This window comes from Eumetopias jubatus, unplaced genomic scaffold, assembly GCF_037043125.1.
Source record: "Eumetopias jubatus isolate StellerSeaLion01/CBP00866 unplaced genomic scaffold, mEumJub1_p1.0 scaffold_15, whole genome shotgun sequence".
Classification (NCBI taxonomy): Eukaryota; Metazoa; Chordata; class Mammalia; order Carnivora; family Otariidae; genus Eumetopias; species Eumetopias jubatus.
The window spans coordinates 57,656,483-57,676,786 of NW_028274821.1; the positions used below are offsets into that span (position 1 = coordinate 57,656,483).

Genomic DNA, 20,304 nt, shown 5'->3' on the forward strand with positions numbered 1-20,304 from the left:
ATAGCCTAAGTCCGCTGAAAGGTGAATAAAGGGAAGACAACCGAAATTGAAGCAGAAGAATCCATTCCCTATCCCAAACCAAGAAGATGGGTAGGAGCAGAGAAGAGAGTCAGGATGAAGAAAAACAACAGAGAATGGGCAGACAATATGTATCAAAAATTGAACAGTGTAAACCCTACAATTTTCAATTTTAGGAACTTATGCTAAGGAAATGATGGGTAAACAGTTTTAACTAAAGTGCATTAATTTTGGGGCATCAGCCTGGCTCAGTCAGGTGGAGCATCTGACTCTTGATCTTGGGGTTGTCAGTTTGAGACCCACAATGGGCACATTGGGTGTAGAGATTAAAAAATTTAAAAATATATAAAATGAAGGGGTGCCTGGGTGGCTCAGTTAAGCATCTGCCTTCGGCTCAGGTCATGATCCCAGGGTCCTGGGATCGAGACCCACATCAGACTCCCTGCTCAGCAGGGAGCCTGCTTCTCCCTCTCCCTCAGCCTGCCATTCCCCCTGCTTGTGCTCTCTCTCTCTATCTCACTCTGTCAAATAAATAAATAAAATATTTTAAAAAAATAAACAAAATGAGTATTTATTTTTTATTTACTCAGAGAGACAGGAGGGGGATAAGGGGGAAAGGGAGAGAATCTTAAGCAGGTTCCTTGCCCAATGCAGAGCCTGACTTGGGGCTTGATCTCACAACCCTGAGATCATGACCCGAGCCAAAATCAAGAGTTGGACGCTTAACCAACCAAGCCATCCAGGTGCACCTAAAATATATATTTATTTATTTATAAGATTTTATTTATTTGATAGACAGACACACAGCGAGAGAGGGAACACAAGTGGGGGGGGGTGGGAAAGGGAGAAGCAGGCTTCCCGCCGAGCAGAGAGCCTGATGTGGGGCTCAATCCCAAGACCCTAGGATCATGATCTAAGCCAAAGGCAGACGCTTAACCACTGAGCCATCCAGGCGCCCCCTAAAATAATTTTTTTTTAAAGATTTTATTTATTTATTTGACAGAGAGACAGCAAGAGCAGGAACACAAGCGGGGGGAGTGGGAGAGAGAGAAGCAGGCTTCCTGCGGAGCAGAGAGCTGGATGCGGGGCTCGATCCCAGGACGCTGGGATCATGACCTGGGCTGAAGACAGACGCTTAATGACTGAGCCACCCAGGAGCCCCCTAAAATAAATTTTTAAATAGTGAAACACCATAGGAGGTTGGGTATAACCACATAACAGACTATTATAGAGCTTTTAAGAATGGGGTGCCCAGGGGTGCCCGGCTGCCTCAGTGGGAAGAACATTCGACTCCTGATCTCCAGGTGTTAAGTTCAAGTCCCACATTGGGTAAGATTACTTAATAAAAGCTTAAAAGAGGAACGCCTGGGTGACTCAGTTGGTTAAGCCTCTGCCTTCCGCTCGGGTCATGATCCCAGGGTCCTGAGAACGAGTTCCCCATTGGACTCCTTGCTTAGCAGGGACCTGCTTCCCCCTCTCCCTCTGCTGCTCCCCTGCTTGTGCTCTCTCTCTGATTAATAAATAAAATCTTTAAAAATAAATAAATAGGGGCGCCTGGGTGGCTCAGTCGTTAAGCGTCTGCCTTCGGCTCAGGTCAGGATCCCAGAGTTCTAGGATCGAGCCCCGCATCGGGCTCCCTGCTCCACGGGAGGCCTGCTTCTCCCTCTCCCACTCCCCCTGCTTGTGTTCCTTCTCTCGCTATCTCTCTCTCTGTCAAATAAATAAATAAAATATTAAAAAAATAAAAAAATAAAAATAAATAAATAAACGAAAGCTTAGAACAACAACAACAAAAGAATGGGCGCCTGGCTAGCTCAGTTAGTAGAACACGTGACTCTTGATCTTGGGGTTATGAATTCAAGCCCCTTGTTGGGGGTTGAGTTTACTTAAAAAAAAAAAAGAAGAAATGGAATAGAGGACATTTATTAACAAGGAAAGCTGTTTGGAGTGCCTAGGTGGCTCAGTCATTAAGCATCTGCCTTCGGCTCAGGTCATGATCCCAGGGTCCTGGGATCGAGCCCCGCATCGGGGCTCGGCGGGAAGCCTGCTTCTCCCTCTCACACTTCCCCTGCTTGTGTTCCCTCTCTCACTGTGTCTCTCTCTCTGTCAAATAAATAAATAAAATCTTGAAAAAATAAAATAAAATCTCTTTTAAAAAGCTTATTCATTTAATACCATAGCATGAACAGCTTTCCATGTTTTGTTGTTGTTGTTTTTAAGATTTTATTTATTTGGCAGAGACACAGCGAGAGAGGGAACACAAGCAGGCGGGGTGGGAGAGGGAGAAGCAGGCTTCCCGCCAAGCAGGGAGCCCGATGCGGGGCTCGATCCCAGGACCCTGGGATCATGACCTGTGCTGAAGGCAGATGCTTAATGACTGAGCCACACAAGTGCCCCAAAAAGATTTTATTTTTAAGTAATCTCCACAGCCAACATGGGGCTTGAATTCACAACCCTGAGATCAAGAAGTTGCATGCTTTCTTGAATGAGCCAGTCAGGTGCCCCCAATAAATTGATTTCTAATCCCTGATTCTGGAGGGCTCTGTTAAAAATGAAGTTAAGTCGGGCGCCCGGGTGGCTCAGTTGGTTGGGCGACTGCCTTCGGCTCAGGTCATGATCCTGGAGTCCCGGGATCGAGTCCCACATCGGGCTCCCTGCTCAGTGGGGAGTCTGCTTCTCCCTCTGACCCTCCCCTCTCTCATGTGCTCGCTCTCTCTCTCATTCTCTCCCTCAAATAAATAAATAAAATTAAAAAAAAAAATGAAGTTAAGTCCTGAGGCACCTAGCTGCCTCAGTTGGTGGAGCATACGACTATTGATCTATGAGTTGTGAGTTCAAGCTCCACGCTGAGCATAGAGCTTACTAAAAAAATAATAAATTAAAAAAAAAAACATAAAATAAGTCCCAAAGTCACCTTTAGCAAGACACCTAAGATTCCAGGGGCGCCTGGGTGGCTCAGTCGTTGGGCGTCTGCCTTCGGCTCAGGTCATGATCCCAGGGTCCTGGGATCGAGCCCCGCATCGGGCTCCCTGCTCCACGGGAAGCCTGCTTCTCCCTCTCCCACTCCCACTGCTTATGTTCCCTCTCTAGCTGTGTCTCTGTCAAATAAATAAATAAAATCTTTAAAAAAAGAAAAAAAAAAAAGACACCTAAGATTCTGCCTAGTACCCACCCCAAAGTGAACAAGTCTCTGACAGCATACCACAGAGGTTTAGCTATCTGAAGCACCTTGACAAACATTTGGTTAAAAAAACTCCTCTTAGGGCGCCTGGGTGGCTCAGTTGTTGGGCATCAGTCTTCAGCTCAGGTGGTGATCTGGTGGGATCAAGCCCCATGTTGGGCTCCCTGCTCAGCAGGGAGCCTGCTTTTCCCTCTGCCTGCCACTCCCCCTGCTTATGCTCAATCCCCCCGCCCCCCATTAAAAAAAAAAAAGAGAGAGAACCCAACTGAGTATTGCCTTTATATAATTACAAAGTCTATGTCCTACTTCCAAGTGGTACCATCCAATCAGAAAAAAAACAGAAGGATAAGGGCGCCTGGGTAGCTCAGTCAGTTGAGACTCTTGATCTCAGCTTAGGTCTTGATCTCAGGGTTGTGAGTTCAAGTCCCGTGTTGGCTCCATGCCCAGCTTAAAAAAAAAAATAAATGAATAAAATTAAAAAAAGAAAAATAAAAGGGTAAATAAAAGAACTGGCTGACTGTCTGACTTTACACGAGTCCTCACTTCTTCCTATGGAAGACAGAAACTGATTTCTATAGCACTCAAAGATGCTAATATTTATGTACAGATTATTCAGAAGAAAACAATTTTTTTTTAATTTATTTTGTTAATCACCATACATTAGTTTTTTTTTTAAAGATTTATTTATTTGAGAGAGAATGAGAGACAGAGAGCACAAGAGGGAAGAGGGTCAGAGGGAGAAGCAGACTCCCTGCTGAGCAGGGAGCCCGATGTGGGACTCGATCCCAGGACTCCAGGATCATGACCTGAGCCGAAGGCAGTCGCTTAACCAACTGAGCCACCCAGGCGCCCGAAAACAATTTTTTTTTAAGATTTTATTTATTTATTTGACAGAGAGAGCGAGAGAGCACAAGCAGGGGGAAAGTAGAGGGAGAGGGAGAAGCAGGCTCCCCACCAAGCAGGGAGCCCGATGCAAGGCTCGATCCCAAGACCCTGGGATCATGAAGGCAGATGCTCAAACATCTGAGCCACTCGGGCGCCCCAGAAGAAAACAATTTCTATACAAGATATTCTCAGCTTTTTCTTCCCCTACAGAATTTTTAGATAGAAAGCCATCTACTCAGAATTAGCAGGGAGCCTTATCTCTAAACTACAAATTACTGGAGAACAGTTTGTAGTCACATATTAATTATTTATCTGGTATATTAAGAAATTATAAGCTTTCATTAACAGTATTAAAACAATGATAATACTATATAATCCTTTTTCTTTCACTTTTATTTTCTGACCATTATATTATAGCACAAAGACTTTAGGATAACATGGTTGTGTACTTGCCCCCTGAGAAGCAAGATCTCGCTCTAGATGTTATTTTGAGCTCCAAAAAACTCCTTGTGTGACTCAGAAAGGAAACTCCTTTTGTTATATATCCTACCATTCTATTTTATTCCCTCTCCCCAAAAGAGATGTACAACTGTGTTCAATCTTTGTCAGCAGACAAGCAATGAATGGAAACTGGGCAAGGTCATTTCCACCACTGTTTTAGGCTAAGAAAAAAAAGATTCATCTAGCTGAAGTAACATTAAAAAAAAAACAAGTTTGGGGCACCTGGGTAGCTCAGTTAAGTGTCTGCCTTCAGCTCAGGTCATGATCGAGCCAGGCATCAGGAAGCAACAGGCTCCTTGCTCAGCGAGAGGCCTGCTTCTCCCTCTCCCACTCCCCCTGCTTGAGTTCCCTCTCTCGCTGTCTCTGTCAAATGGATAAATAAAATCTTTAAAAAATTATTTTATTATTTTTTATTATTTTTTTAATATTAAAAAATAAAAGATTTTATTTATCCACTTGACAGAGACAGTGAGAGCACAGCAGGAGCTGCAGGCAGAAGGAGAGGGAGAAGCAGGCTCCCTGCTGAACAGGGAGCCCAATGTGGGGCTCGATCCCAGGACCCTGAAATCATGACCTGAGCCAACGGCAGATGCTTAACCAACTGAGCCACCCAGGTGTCCCTTTTTAAAATTTTTATGAAGTAATCTCTTTGCCCAACATGGGTCTCGAACTCACGATCCCTAGAATCAAGAGTCACACGCTCCACTGACTGAGCCAGCCAGGTGCCCCCTGTCTTTTCAAATGTGTTTTTTCATTTGTCCAGTTCCTGTTTAGTCCTTAACCACATGCATGCATAATTATGTATAGCTATAATAAGCACAGATAGAAATTTTGTATCTTGGGCACCTGGCTGGCTCAGTCAGAGAAGCGTGCAACTGTTGATCTAGAGGCTGTGAGTTCCAGCCCCACATTGGGTGTACAGATTACTAAATAAATTAAAAAAAAGAAGAATTTTGTCTCTCATTACATTTAACATATCAAATGCTCTGTGTGTTTGGCCTCTTGGGTGGCTCAGTTGGTTAAGCAGCTGCCTTCCACCCAGGTCATGATCCCAGGGTCCTGAGATCGAGCCCAGCATCAGGGAGCATCAGGTTCCTTGCTCGGCGGGAGACCTGCTTCTCCGTCTCCCACTCCCCCTGCTTGTGTTCCCTCTCTTGCTGTGTCTCTGTCAAATGGATATATAAAACCTTTAAAAAAATAAAAATAAAAAAATTTTTTAAAGATTTTATTCATTTATTTGAGAGAGAGAGAGGGGGAAAGCACAAGCAAGGGGAACGGCAGGCAGAGGGAGAGGGAGAAGTGGACCCGAGCCGAAAGCAGACGCTTAACCGAATGGGCCACTCAGGCAACCCTATTTTTTTTTTTTTAGATTTTATTTATTCATTTGAGAGAGAGAGAAAGCATGAGTGGGGTATGGAGGAGCACGGGGAGAGTGAGAAGCAGACTCTCTGCTCAGTAGGGACGCAGGGCTGGATCCCAGGACAAGGAGATCATGACCAGAGCTGAAGGCTGACGCTTAACCATCTAAGCCACCCAGGTGCTCCACTAAATAAAATCTTGGGGGGAGAAAAAAAAAGAAAAAGCTTTGTGTGCTATTAGTATTCATAATTATGTTAATTTCTGCATAACATCATGCAGATATGATTTACCATAAAGTACTCAAGTATTCTTTTATTATTTTTTTTAAAGATTTTATTTATTTATTTATTTGAGAGAGAGTGTGCTCGGGCAGGAACAGGGGGAGGGGCTAGAAGGAGAGGAAGAGGGAGAAGCAGACTCCCCGCTCAGGAGGGAGCCCACTCGATCCCAAGATCCCAGGACCCCAGGATCATGCCTTGAGCCAAACCAAATGCAGACATTTAACCGACTGAGCCACCCGGGCATCCCTCCTTTTGTTAGTATTTAGATAAAATAGCTTCCAATGATTATCTTGTCAAAAAAGACTTCTCTTCCTTTGGATAAATTCCCTGGTCTGAAAATATTAGGTCAAAGGGTATAATACTTTAAGGCCCTTCATTCAGCAATATGTACCAGACTTGAAATATAATGCCAAATTACTGCCGATAAAAGGTTTTAGTGGCTACATATACATATATAATATATATATACACACCTGTTCCACTACATCCTTATCAGAACTAGGTATTATAATTTGTACACAGTAAAATATTTTGCTTTTATCTGTATTCTTATAATGAAATTAAATATAATTTCCTAATTGTACTTCCTTAGGTAATTACATAATAAATAGAGATTTTTTTTTTTTTAATTTGAGAGAGCAAGCAAGTGGACAAGCCGGGGTGGAAGGGCAGAGGGCAAGGGAGAAGCAAACTCCCCACTGCGCAGGGAGCTTGATGTGGTGCTCAATCCCAGGACCCCAGGATCAAGACCTGAGCCAAAGGCAGACATTTAACCATCTTGAGCCCCCAGAAGCCCCTAGATGAATTATTCAAAAGTGTTTAAGATGGGCGCCTGAGTGGCTCAGTTGGTTAAGCAACTGCCTTCGGCTCAGGTTATGATCCTGGAGTCCCGGGATTGAGTCCCTCATCAGGCTCCCTGCTCGGCAGGGAGTCTGCTTCTCCCTCTGACCCTCTTCTCTCTCGTGCTCTCTCTCATTCTCTCTCTCTCAAATAAATAAATAAAATCTTTAAAAAAAAGTGTTTAAGATACTTGGGATGTGACTGGCATACAGAAAAGAAGCCATTTATAGGATATAGAAATCCTATTTACATTAAGCATACCTGAATCTGGCCAGAAATACACCTAAAGTCTAGAACCATCAAATCATCGCCACCATTAATTAGATCAACAATTTACTAAACATAAATTTTAGACACTGTGCTAACCAACATTTTATTTAATTCTGTTCATGATCTACTGGGCAGGTACTACTCTCTCCATTTATTTTAAAGGTGACAGAAAAAAGTCTTAGGAACAGTATCTGGGGCTTGTCCATAAGCACAAAGAAAATTAAGAAATGGGGCCCAGAATCAACATAGCAAGTCTATCATTTTTCTTTTTTTCTTTTTGTCGTTACGCATCTGCCTTCGGCTCAGGTCATGGTCCCAGGGTCCTGGGATAAGGCTCCACATCGGGCTCCCTGCTTGGCGGGAAGCCTGCTTCTCCCTCTCCCCGTCTGTGTTCCCTCTCTTGTTGTGTCTCTGTCAGATGAATACATAAAATCTTTAAAAAATAAAATAAAATAAAATCTTTCTCTAAAAGAGTCAAATAGGGACGCCTGAGTGGCTCAGTCATTAACCATCTGCCTTCAGCTCAGGTCATGATCCCAGGGTCCTGGGATCCAGCCCCGCATCAGGCTCCCTGCTCTGCGGGAAGCCTGCTTCTCCCTCTCCCACTCCCCCTGCTTGTGTTCCCTCTCTTGCTATGTCTCTCTCTGTCAAATAAATAAATCTTAAAAAAAAAAATAAAGTCAAATATTCTGAGGGGCGCCTGGGTGACTCAGTCAGTTAAGCGTTTGCTTTTAGCTCAGGTCATGATCTCTGGGTCCTGGAATCGAGTCCCACGTCAGGCTCCCTGCTCAGCGGGGAGCCTGCTTCTCCCTCTGCCTGCAGCTCCCCTGCTTGTGTGCACACTCTCTGTCAAATAAATAAAATCTTTGGGCGCCTGGGTGGCTCAGATGGTTAATCGTCTGCCTTCAGCTCAGGTCATGATCCCAGGGTCCTGGGATCGAGTCCCGCATCAGGCTCCCTGCTCCTTGGGAGCCTGCTTCTCCGTCTGCCTCTCTCTCTCTCTCTCTCTGTCTTTCATGAATAAATAAATAAAATCTTAAAAAATAAATAAATAAATAAATAAAATCTTAAAAAAAAGGTAAAAATAAGAGGCTGTAATCCCTTTGGGGAAATAAAATAGTAAAATGAAGGAGCAGGGCACCTGGGTGGCTCAGATGGTTAGGCGTCTGCCTTTGGCTCAGGTCATGATCCCAGGGTCCTGGGATCGAGCCCCACATTGGGCTCCTGGCTCAGGGGGGAGCCCGCTTCTCCCTCTCCCTCTGCCTCTCTTCCTGCTCATGCTTTCTCTCTCTCTCAGTATCTCTGTGTCTCAAATGAATAAATAAAAAAAATCTTAAAAAAAAAATAAAATGAAGGAGCAAGAATTAAAGATCTGGTCAGAGCAAAACTCCCACACTTCACCATATTTTGTTTTCCTGTGTCTCAGACTGGATTTCATATTCTGCTTTTATCATTTCAGGAATCTGCATATGGAAACTCAGGGACAACATTACAGCTATTTTCTCAACCCTGGTGTCTACCATTCCTCTCCACACCCAAAATTAGGCTCCTCAAAAGTTCTTCTTCCTCCCATCTGACAACAAATCGCGGCCCAAACTCATTTTGTCTGCTTCATTCTTTTTAACTTTATTTTTAAGTAATCTCTATACTCAATGTGGGGCTCAAACTTCCAACCCCAATATCAAGAGTCATATGCTCTACACAAACTGGGCCAGCCTGGCACCCCTTTTCTGTTTCATTATAATTCACCAACTCTATGTGTGAATTCAGCAGTATACCCGTGACCATTTATTACTTTGGAAGATGTTGAGAAAAAGCAAGCAGCCCTGACATCTAGTAGTTAGCCTGGTACTATCAGCTAGGCCTTGGTGTCTTGGTAAAAATAATTTCCCAGTAAATTTTCCTGTGAAAATCCCATTTCCTTAAGCATTCCCCCAAATCGCCCTTTTAAGTCCTTTGTAACACCCTCCTACTGAGAGGTCTCATGGTTCCCTTTGGTTTAGGTTCTCTGTAGTTGCAATAAGCAATTGTATCTACTAAGTTCCTGATAGTCTTTGGCTGAAGGGTATCAGTAAATGAGAAATAATCTAAAATTATATGTCTCAAACTCTGCATACATTATCACTCTATCACCGTCTTTGTCTTAAACTGCCCCCTCTCAAAATATTCCCTTTCCTTCTTTTTTAAAATTATATTTATTTTAGGGCGCCTGGGTGGCTCAGTTGGTTAGGTGACTGCCTTCGGCTCAGGTCATGATCCTGGAGTCCTGGGATCGGGCTCCCTGCTCAGCAGGGAGTCTGCTTCTCCCTCTGACCCTCTTCCCTCTCGTGCTCTCTCTCATTCTCTCTCTCTCTCAAATAAATAAAATCTTTAAAAATAAATAAATAAATAAAATTATATTTATTTTAAGTAATCTCTACACCCAATGTGGGGCTCCAACTCACGACCCTGAGATCAAGAGTCGAATGCTCTTCTAAGCCAGCCAGGTGCCCCAAAATAGCCCTAGTTCTCCTCTGACCTTCCTGCTCCAAGATTCTATCTTTATAGCTACCCTTTCAGTATCAATGGTTCGTACCCATTTCTGGCTCACAGTACTCCTTTTGAAAATATAATGAAAACTACAGAATGCTCCCCATACCACCTCCCGAACTCATTGTGCCCAGAAAATACACATATAATGAAATTTTTGCAATTTTAGGGAAGGTTTATGGGACTTAAGAGTGTCTTCTCTACCGTCTCTCCCATGGTAGTGCACTAATTTCAATAATCCCTTATACATAGATGACCATTCCCAAATCACTAACTTCAATTTTTACACCTCTTAAATTTCAACTAAGTGAAAGCACAAAACTAAACTCATTTTCTTTTCAAATCTGTTTAATACTCCTTCCTCTCCTGCCATCCTTCCAGTTACCCAGGTTTTCAAGACATCAGTTATCAATTTTAACTTAATCCTCTGGATTATATCTGAGCATCTGACCATCTACAGATTGTACCTCTTTTTTTTTTTTAAGATTTTATTTATTTATTTGTCAGAGAAAGAGAGAGAGAGAGAGCACAAACAGGGGGAGAGGCAGGCAGGGGGAGAAGCAGGCTTCATGCTGAGCAGGGACCCCATGTGGGACTTGATCCCAAGACCCCGGAATCATGACCTGAGCCTAAGGCAGACCCTCAACCAACTGAGCCACTCAGGTGTCCCTACAGATTTTACCTCTTAAAATGTACTTTAAAAAAAAAATTTTTTTTTTTAAAGTAGGCTCTATGCCCAACATGGGGCTCAAATTCATGATCCCAAGATCAAGAGTTTCATGCTCCATTGAATGAACCAGCCAGGCGTCTCTCTTAAGATGTATCTGTCTTCTCACTCTCTCCCTGCCACTATCCTGCTTTTGGTCCTCATTACTTCATTTATACTATAGCACTAGCATCCTGTAACTGCTTTCCCTAAAGCAGTACTCCACTCCCAGCTTAAAATCCTTGGGTCTTGTCTCTCCATTCCCCACCAAATAAGATCTCAGCTGGACACTCAATGGCTTCCATAATTTGATCCTAATGAACCTTTCCAACCTTAATCTCACAATTCTCTTCCAGATACATAAAGCTCTTGTCACACCAGATTCTCAATAATCTTCATAAGTGGTTGATACTTTTCCCCATAAAAATCCAGATTTCCAGTTTCTCTTAAAAAAAAAAAAGGAAAATTAACAATAGGCTCAGATTCTTGCATGGCAACAACTGCTTGGAGCCAAGAATACCTTCTCTGGCTCTTTGCAGTCCCCACAACTTACTGTCTTGCGCCTGGCAAGCTTCTCTTACTTAGCTTTTCTGTCTGGCTCTGTAGACAATCTGACTTTGTAACCCTAAACCAGAAAAATATACCTACCCATCCTGGTTTCCAGGCCCATGTTCCAATTAAGGTTATACTATGCCTTTCTCGTTTGTTTTTTTAAAAGATTTTATTTATTTGACAGAGAGAGACACAGTGAGAAAAGGAACACAAGCAGGGGGAGTGGGAGAGGGAGAAGCAGGCTTCCTGCGGAGCAGGGAGCCCAATGTGGGGCTCGATCCCAGGTCCCCAGGATCATGACCCAAGCCGAAGGCAGACACTTAATGACTGAGCCACCCAAGTGCCCCTATGCCTTTCTCTTTTGGTAATTTAGTAAAAATATAACCATACAAATGTTATTAATGATTAGAACAGGGGTCCCTGGGTGGCTCAGTCGTTAAGCGTCTGCCTTCAGCTTAGTTCATGATCGCGGGGTCCTGGGATCAAGCCCCGCATCGGGCTCCCTGCTCCGCGGGAAGCCTGCTTCTCCCTCTCCCACTCCCCCTGCTTGTGTTCCCCCTCCTGCTGTGTCTCTCTCTGTCAAATAAATACATAAAATCTTAAAAAAAAAAAAAAAGAGTTGGCCATTTTTATGGTCCTTCTTGTGCTTACTGGGCCCAGAAAATTCAGGGGGTTGAATGACTGCTCCTAGTTTGAGTGTGGCAACACAGCACAGGGCAATTCTCACCTCAGCTATCAAGCTACAAAAAGATTTACAAAATATATCTGCTTTTTTTCGAAAAGGATGATCTAAGGCCTCAGCAGAGGTTTTTCAAAACCATTGCCCCAAGCTAGTTAACTGGGAAATAACTTGGCTTTTTTTTTTTTTAAGATTTTATTTGCTTGAGAGAGAGCAAGAGAACAGAAGGAGAAGCAGACTGCGTGCTGAGCAGAGCCTAAAGATCCTAGGACCCTGAGATTATGACCTGAGCCTAAGGCAGACGCCCAACTGAGCCACCCAGGTGCCCCATAACCTTACTTTTTTAGCATTTGTATACATTCAGTTAAATGCTGATGAATACCAACAGCACCCAAGACAAAAACAGCTTCTAACCTGAAGGTACAGACTATTTCAGGATATAAGTAGTTGTATACTTTTCCTACCTAATACATTAAAATTGCTTCATTGATAGCAAAATTTCAATATTCAAAACTTCATTTATTATTGAGACTCCAACACAAACTCTTTCCCCCCCAAAATCTTGACATATTATCCAAAGATAATTCTAATTGTTTAATTTTCCTCTTTCAAAATGAGGGACGTCCCAGGGAATGCAAAGAGCATTGGAAAAAGCTTTGCATTCATTATCACCACTATTTTTGCATAAGAAAGATATTGCTAACTTCAAGTATTTCCCAAGGTGCACAGCCACCTTCTCAGCTCTGGACATTATCACTCCCATGTTACAGATGGGAAAACAAAGGCACAGATAAGGGACTCATTTGTCCAATGTCGGAAAGTTCAAAGAGCAGCATTCCTGGTTCCCTGCTTTGGTTCTGGAAGCTAAGCAAGTAACAACACAAATTATAAAGAAAACAGGCCCTCATTTAAACATGTTAGGTTATGAGGAAACAGGAAGAGAGAAAGAGGCAGGTATTAAGAGTACATTAAATTATTACTTAACATTATGCAAACCTTCAAAATAGGGTCAATAAATTCAAGAAGGAGACTATGATTAACATAGTTTATAATTCAACAGCATTTGCTGGGCAAAACACTAATGGTTTATGTGGAGTAGAATGAATTCCTCCAAATGGGAGACTCTTTTTCTATTCCAAGTGACAATAATGACAGTTCTCTTAAATCATGAGTGGTGGCCTGCGAGACTAGGAAAAGGAAGTTTTATAGAGGCTTGCCACCACTACTCAGTTTTGAAAGGCTTCTGTATGATAAGCAGCAACCTTCAACAGAAGAGGAAATGCCAGCTGGGCCCCAACCACCAAGATTAGAATATTTCCTTCCTTAAAATTCATGTTTAAATCTTTGCCTATGTCCTTTATAAACAAACACTTCTAGTACTTAAGACACTCTTGATCTAAAGCAACCTCTTCTCTTTCAATTAATCCAAGCTGTGTTTCTGTGTAAGGTGAAAACAGAGAGAGCAGTTGAGCCTATATCCCATCTTTTCTCATGCTTCGTCTGGAATCATTTCCTACCTCCAGGCCCTGCCTCTTGCCATTCCTCTGACATTATGATATTTGTGTCCTTCTGTTCCAAACATATCTGCAATATCCAAACCTGGATTCACATATTTTATCTATGCCTATAATTGTGATTATAGAGCTGATAAATTTTTCCCTTCATTCATGTACAGCTATTTTCTAACTCATTCTGTGTAAAAACACTCTCTTCCTCATGTAATAGTTTTTCTCTCTTTTGAATCCTTTTCAGGAGGCTACTTTGCAAAGAACATTTACATCCTGAAATATACCACCAAACACACATTCTCTACCCTTTTTTTTTTTTAAGATTTTATTTATTTGAGACAGAGAGAGACACAGCGAGAGAGGGAACACAAGCAGGGGGAGTGGGAGAGGGAGAAGCAGGCCTCCCGCTGAGCAGGGAGCCCGATGCGGGGCTCGATCCCAGGACCCTGGGATACCTGAGCCGAAGGCAGACGCTTAATGACTGAGCCACCCAGGCGCTCCTTCTCTACCCTTTCTTAAATTAAATCTTTAGGGGGGCCTGGGTGGCTCAGTTGTTAAGTGTCTGCTTTCGGCTCAGGTCATGATCCCACGGTCCTGGGATTGAGCCCTGCATGGGGTTCCTGCTCAGTGGGAAGCCTGCTTCTCCCTCTCCCACTCCGCCTGCTTGTGTTCCCTCTCTCTGTCAAATAAATAAATAAAATCTTAAAAAAAAAAAAAAGGAAATCTTTAATTCTACTTTGGATTCTACTCCCTAAAAAAGAATGGGAAAAAAAAAGGTTTGCTTTATTCCTATCCCGAACCAAGTGCTAGTTTATTTTTTTTTTTTTTGAAGATTTATTTTAGAGTGAGAGCTCATGCACATGAGTGGGAGGGGTCGAGGGAAAGAGAGAGAATCTCAAGCAGACTCCATGCTGATCACAGAGCACAACACAGGGCTCAATCTCATGACCCTGAGATCATGACCTGAGTCAAAACCATGAGTCGGATGCTGAACCAACTGTGCCACAAAGGCGCTCTCCAAGTGCTACTTAAAATATTCTTATATGTGCCCTTAGCTTCGCAGATAAGACCTAGGTTTCCACTTTTATGTATCCTGAATGATGCCCTGAGCATTTTTTTAAATAATTTTTTATTGTTATGTTAATCACCATACATCACATCATTAGTTTTTGATGTAGTGTTCCATGATTCATTGTTTGTGCATAACACCCAGTGCTCCACGCAGAATGTGCCCTCTTTAATACCCATCACCAGGCTAACCCAGCCCCCCACACCCCTCCCCAGCATCATTCTTTCCTAAGTCTTTCCTCTAAGGTTTCTGACTTAAAAAGCAGCATAAAAACATGAGGTCAAAGAACTCTAAAAGCAGTGGAACAGCTGTACGGCAAGAGGCCTAAAGAAACAGACTCCTCCGAAGATCTATCAAGAAGATGAGGAAGTGGGAAAAAGGACAGAGAGGAAGAAGTTATCAACAGATAGGAGGGAATGGAAAGCAGAGTGAGGCAATCTCCTCCCAAAAGAAACTGATGGGGAAAATGAGCAGTGAGAGGTTCTAGAGCATGTGGAGCCAAAATGTATTCAGGCGCTAGGATAAGGTTCACTTACCCCCCAGACGCTTACCGTATTGCATTTTGTGCCACACACCACTTGCCTATGATTCAGCCACTGAGATGCAAACACTTTATTAAGGGTCCCAAGGTGAAACTCTCTCTCCTTCAGGAGACTGGGAAGTTGCTGTGCTGCATAGCCATGCAACACTCGAGTATAGCTGGTTTCATTCTGAAGCCTGACTTCTCGATTCTTCAGGTAGTACACTAGGGATCTCTTCACTGGGGGGAGTCTTTTCCTTTTGTGAAGTGAGTGATCCCAGCCAAACTGTGGAAAGCAACATTAGAAATTAGGGCTTTGGCTACCTTCCTTCAGAACAAGGGATCCTCCTGTATCACCAAGAACTCCTCCTGCAGGATTTACATTTACATTAAAACAGAAATACAACAGAACAGAAATCTCAATATAGAAAGTCCAGTTTAACTCTTCCAACACTAAGATACTGCTCATAGTCAAACCTACCTATGAGAAACAAGGCCTGAAAGACAAGGAAAAGGAAGCAGAAAAGAGGTCAAAAGATTTACTAGCCCTGTTAGGGGTGAAGGCTTCAGGGCCCCTAAAGTTATCCTTGATAGAGAAGGGAATGAGGGACCAAATAATTACTACACCGACCCGGGCTGCATCTCTACCCAGGACCCTTCTTCCTCTTAGTCTGTACTCCCCGTGGAGCATGGAGAGTGCAGCTGGGGCCAGCCTGGGGTCCCAGGTCTTCCAGGGATGCGCTATCAGGGCGACCCCCCCGTCACCAGGCACACGCTCCTGGCGGTTTTAAGAATTCGAAAAATCAAATACTAACGGGGTAGGAAGCACGGGAAATCAGAGTCCGAATACGCGTTTAACAAGAACTGCTGTTTTTTATACCGGTCCAAGAGCCAAAAAGCCCACCTCAGGGCTTGAGGTATCCAGAGGAAACTCCTTCTCTTATAAAGGACGCAATCATCTCCGCTTCCCAAAGCCACGGAAGGGGGAATTCACTCTCCCTGCCTGTATCTTCTGGGAGGTTTTGTTCCTGATTCCCCTCGATGTTGGTTTTCCTTCCTCCAAAGCCAAGATTCTAGTTTCCCCAAAAGCCCCACGACCGGCTGCAGGCCTTCCGCGGAATATGCCCCGTTTCCAAGTTTCCCTTTAGCTCCTCATTCCTCTGGCCTTTCAGATCTATGAACTCCTGAGGGCCCGGCCCTGTCCCAAAAGGCTGGGGCTCCGCTCTTGGCTCACCTCTGACTACAGACTTTGGTCCCCGGTTCCGGTTCCCTGGCCTTAGACCCCTATCCCCCTCTGGGTGCCTCCGCGATATAACACGGGTCCAGGCCTCTCAGCCCTCACCTGCGGGCACTGAGCGTCGCTCCCAGCTCCTGGCGAGGCGGGCGCTTTCCGCTTCCTGCTAACTGCTTTCCGGGCCATAGTGGGCAGCGCCGCAGCGGCCCCGCAGCCACATGGGGCGTGGGTAGCGAGGGTTAGCAAGACAGCGGGTCATATACTGGGCCCCGGGGCCGCGCACTTTTGTGCGCCTGGCCCGGAAAATGGCCCGGACCCGGGAAGGCAGGCAAAGGGAAAGGAGGGAGGGAGGACTGGGGCCGGGAAAGGGAAAGGGAAGGGACAGGGGAGGAAGGAAAGAGAAGCTTTCAGACGAACGAGTCTGAAAGGACGGCGAGCGGCTAGAACCAAAACACCCCCTCCCCCGTGCTCCGTCACCCTTGCGCAGCCGCACTTCGCGGCATATCGCCGCAGAGACGCTGCGGGGCTTTCAGGGGTGGGGTTTACAGCCTGCAAGTGGAGAGTCCGCGGCAGTTGTTTTGCGGCCGCCCGCGCATTTCCAACGGTCGTCAGATGGCCGCTGGAGGTGGAAGACCTGGGGTCAGAGGAATCTGCGTTCTGGCGGTCGACCTCGGACCCCCGCCTGCCCATCCGCAAGCACCCGGAAGTGAGGACGACTATCCTCGCTCCGGGAAGGAATACTTCCCAGCACACGCCTCTACCCGGCCGCTGCCACTGGTTATCTCTCATTGAGCGCAGCACTTTCCCCGAACCTATCACAAACGGAGCCCTGACACCAAGGGCTGCACTGTGTGCCAGGAGGCAGGACCTTCTTCCTGCACTCTCGCAAGGTGGAGTCCGTCTCGGAATCCACGCCCGCGTGGCCAGACTTTCCTTCAGCAGAGTACCTGCCCTGCCTGACATTACCAGCCCAGACTGCTGCCCGGGCTCTGGCCTCTTCCCACCCCTCGAGAGCCTTCAGGCTCCATTCTCCACTCAGTCTCCTGCCTTCCTGCTGGCCACATGCCCCGCCTAACCCTCTCTCCTGCCTAACCACAACAGCCCTCGTCATCTTTCCCTCAGCTACGACCTCCTCTCCCTTTAGATTCTCATGACCTGCCGGCCACACTGTCTTTTGTGCTTTATGAAATAGACCTCACGCCTTAATTTATCTGTTTCTTATGTCTCCCATGCGGTCCTAAATTGAGAACAGGAACAGGGGACTGCCACTGCCAGCCTCTCATTTGGGACCCTGGTTGCATCCCCATGAGGGCAGATTGGGTGAAATTCTGAACCACAGAGAGTGGACATTGCTTGTAAGTCAGTTAGATAAGGAGGCTTCTTTAGGATCACCCTTGCCTCCATTTTCAGAAGATCTTGTAGGAATTTGAGTGCTGGCTTCCACTTTCCTCAGGCAAAGAAACCCTTTAAGGAAGCAGGATGCTCTTTGCTTAGGGTTGACCCGGCCTCGGGCTGTAGTGCCCAGTTACCTGCTGGTGGCTTCAGGCCTCATACCTCCAGGGAGTTCTGTTGACCCATCTGAAGTTCCGCCTACAAGATTTAGATTTGTTTTCCAAGTCGAAACAAAGACCAGATTGAGACAGGGTCCTCTGCCATCCCAAGTGGGCACTGCCACTAATCTCTAATGCCACCTTGGGAAAGGCAGCCCCATCTTACTTGGTCGGCCCTATCCCTTCAGAGACATGCACGGAGTGAATGACTCAGAAGTGGTTCACCTTCCTTTTTGAGCCTATTGTTCCAGGTCTGTCTTGCCTCACAATGCCCTTGATGATCCAGGAGCCCACTGTGCAAGAGTCTGGAATTCCTTTGAGAATCTCTAGGCTCATGCTGAGCTGCACTTGGATCCTGGTATCTGCCCATGTCAGAGGCTGCAGGCTCATCCTCAAGGTTAGTGTACTTCATCTTGGCATCCCAGGAACTAGCCCCAAATGCACCTCCCAGCAGAGCTCATAATTTCTGTGGAATGAAGATTCACCTGGAAGTTTAAAAGTCCACAGTTGCCTTTATTTATTTATTTTTTTTAAAGATTTATTTATTTGAGAGGGGCGCCCCGGTGGCTCAGTTGGTTAAGCGACTGCCTTCAGCTCAGGTCATGATCCTGGAGTCCCGGGATCGAGTCCCGCATCAGGCTCCCTGCTCAGCAGGTAGTCTGCTTCTCCTTCTGACCCTCTTCCCTCTCGTGCTCTCTGTCTCTCATTCTCTCTCTCAAATAAATAAATAAAATCTTAAAAAAAAAAGATTTATTTATTTGAGAGAGAGCCCGCACGCAGGTGCGGAGGGGCAGAGAGAGAATCAAACAGACTCCCTCCTGAGTGCAGAGTCCAACGTGGGGCTGGATCTCAACACCCTGAGATCACAACCTGAGCCAAAACCAAGAGTCGGATGCTTAACCAACTGTGCCACCCAGGCACCATGATATCATCAGTATTTTAAAAGCAATTGTGGGGGCGCTTGGGTGGCAGTCGTTAAGTGTCTGCCTTCGGCCCAGGTCATGATCCCAGGGTCCTGGCATCAAGCCCCACAGCGGGCTCCTGCTTGGCGGGAAGGCTGCTTCTCTCTCTTCCACTCCCCCTGCTTGTGTTCCCTCTCTCATGCTGTCTCTCTCTGTCAAATAAATAAATAAAATCATAAAAAAAATAGTAATAAAAGCAATTTTGGGGGCACCTGGGTGACTCGGTTGAGTGTCTGACTCTTGACTTCAGCTCAGGTCATGATCTCAGGGTTGTGAGATTGGCCCCATGTCAAGCTCCTCTCTCAGTGTGGAGTCTGCTTGGGATTCTCTCTCCCTCTGTCCCTCCCACTCATGTTCTTTCTCCCTCTCTCTCTCTCTCTCACTCCCTTTTACTCTCAAATAAACAAATCTTAAAAACAAAACAAAACAAAAATCCTGATGATACCAAAAAAAAAAACCAAACCCCAAAAAACAAAAAACCTGTTGATGATACCAAAGATTGGTAAAGAGGTAGAATGACTGGAACTCTCATATGTTGCTAGTGGGCATGTAAATTGGTACAATTTGGAAAAATCTATGGCAGTACCTATTATAGCTGAGTATGTGTACCCTATGATCCAGAACTTCTACTTCTGGTTAAACTACAGAAATGAGGGGTGCCTGGGTGGCTCAGTCGTTAAGCATCTACCTTTGGCTCAGGTCATGATCCCAAGGTCCTGGGATCGAGCCCTGCATCGGGCTCCTGCTTGGCGGGAAGCCTGCTTCTCCCTCTCCCACTCCCCCTGCTTGTGTTCCCTCTCTCGCTGTGTCTCTCTCTGTCAAATAAATAAATAAAATATTTAAAAAAATAAAAAATAAAATAAATAAAAATAAAATAAACAGAAATGAATGTTTATGTCCACTAAAAGGCAAAAGAATATTCATAGTTTTATTCATAACAGCCATAGATGGGAAATAATTCAAATGTCAATCAATATAAATTGAGGGTTCCCATGATGACCTAATTAGGTTTGATAATTTGTTATAATGGCTCACAGAACTCAGGAAAATAAATACTATTACCAGTTTATTATAAAGGATATTATAGAAGATAAAAATGAACAACCAGATGAAGAGGTACATAGAGTGAGGTCTGAAAGGGTCCTGAACACAGGATCTTCTGTCCCTGTGGAGTCTGGGGGGGACTACCCTCATGGCATGTAGATATATTCACGAATTTAGGGGCTCTCCAAACCCCATAGTTTAGGATTTATATGGAGGTTCCTTTATGAAGGCATGATTCATTAAATCACTAACCTTTGGTAATTAATTAAATCCCCATTCCTTTTTCCCTTCCCAGAGGCTGGAGGGTTAAGTCTGAAAGTTCCAAACCTGGAATCACATGGTTGGTTCCTTTGGCAACCAGGCCCCATCCTGAAGCTATCTAAGGAACCATCTTGAGTTACCCCATTAACATAAACTCAGGTTTGGTTGAAGACTTATTATAAATAACAAAAGATGTGCTTTTCACCATTATCACTTAGAAAATTACAAGAGTTTTAGGAACTCTTATGCCAGGAACCAGAACAAAGACCAAATATGTATCATATCCCAATATCATAGTAATAGAAGTCAGAGTAGGGGTGCCTGGGTGGCTCAGTCGGTTAGGTGTCTGCCTTCA

The 20,304-nt window shown here is 44.7% G+C and overlaps 1 protein-coding gene across 1 annotated transcript in view; it reads right to left on the bottom strand.

The window, feature by feature from the left end:
- The window catches only part of DCAF12 (DDB1 and CUL4 associated factor 12), a 31,748-nt gene extending 14,944 nt beyond the window's left edge, over positions 1 to 16,804 (bottom strand). Inside the window, exons 1-2 of the mRNA XM_028115133.2 lie at positions 16,241 to 16,804; positions 14,930 to 15,184 (exon numbers count right to left, since the gene is read on the bottom strand). Coding sequence (XP_027970934.1) covers positions 14,930 to 15,184; positions 16,241 to 16,318 — 333 coding nt within the window. The 5' untranslated portion in view covers positions 16,319 to 16,804. The remainder of the gene's footprint in view (positions 1 to 14,929; positions 15,185 to 16,240) is intronic.
- Positions 16,805 to 20,304: the final 3,500 nt, after the last annotated feature.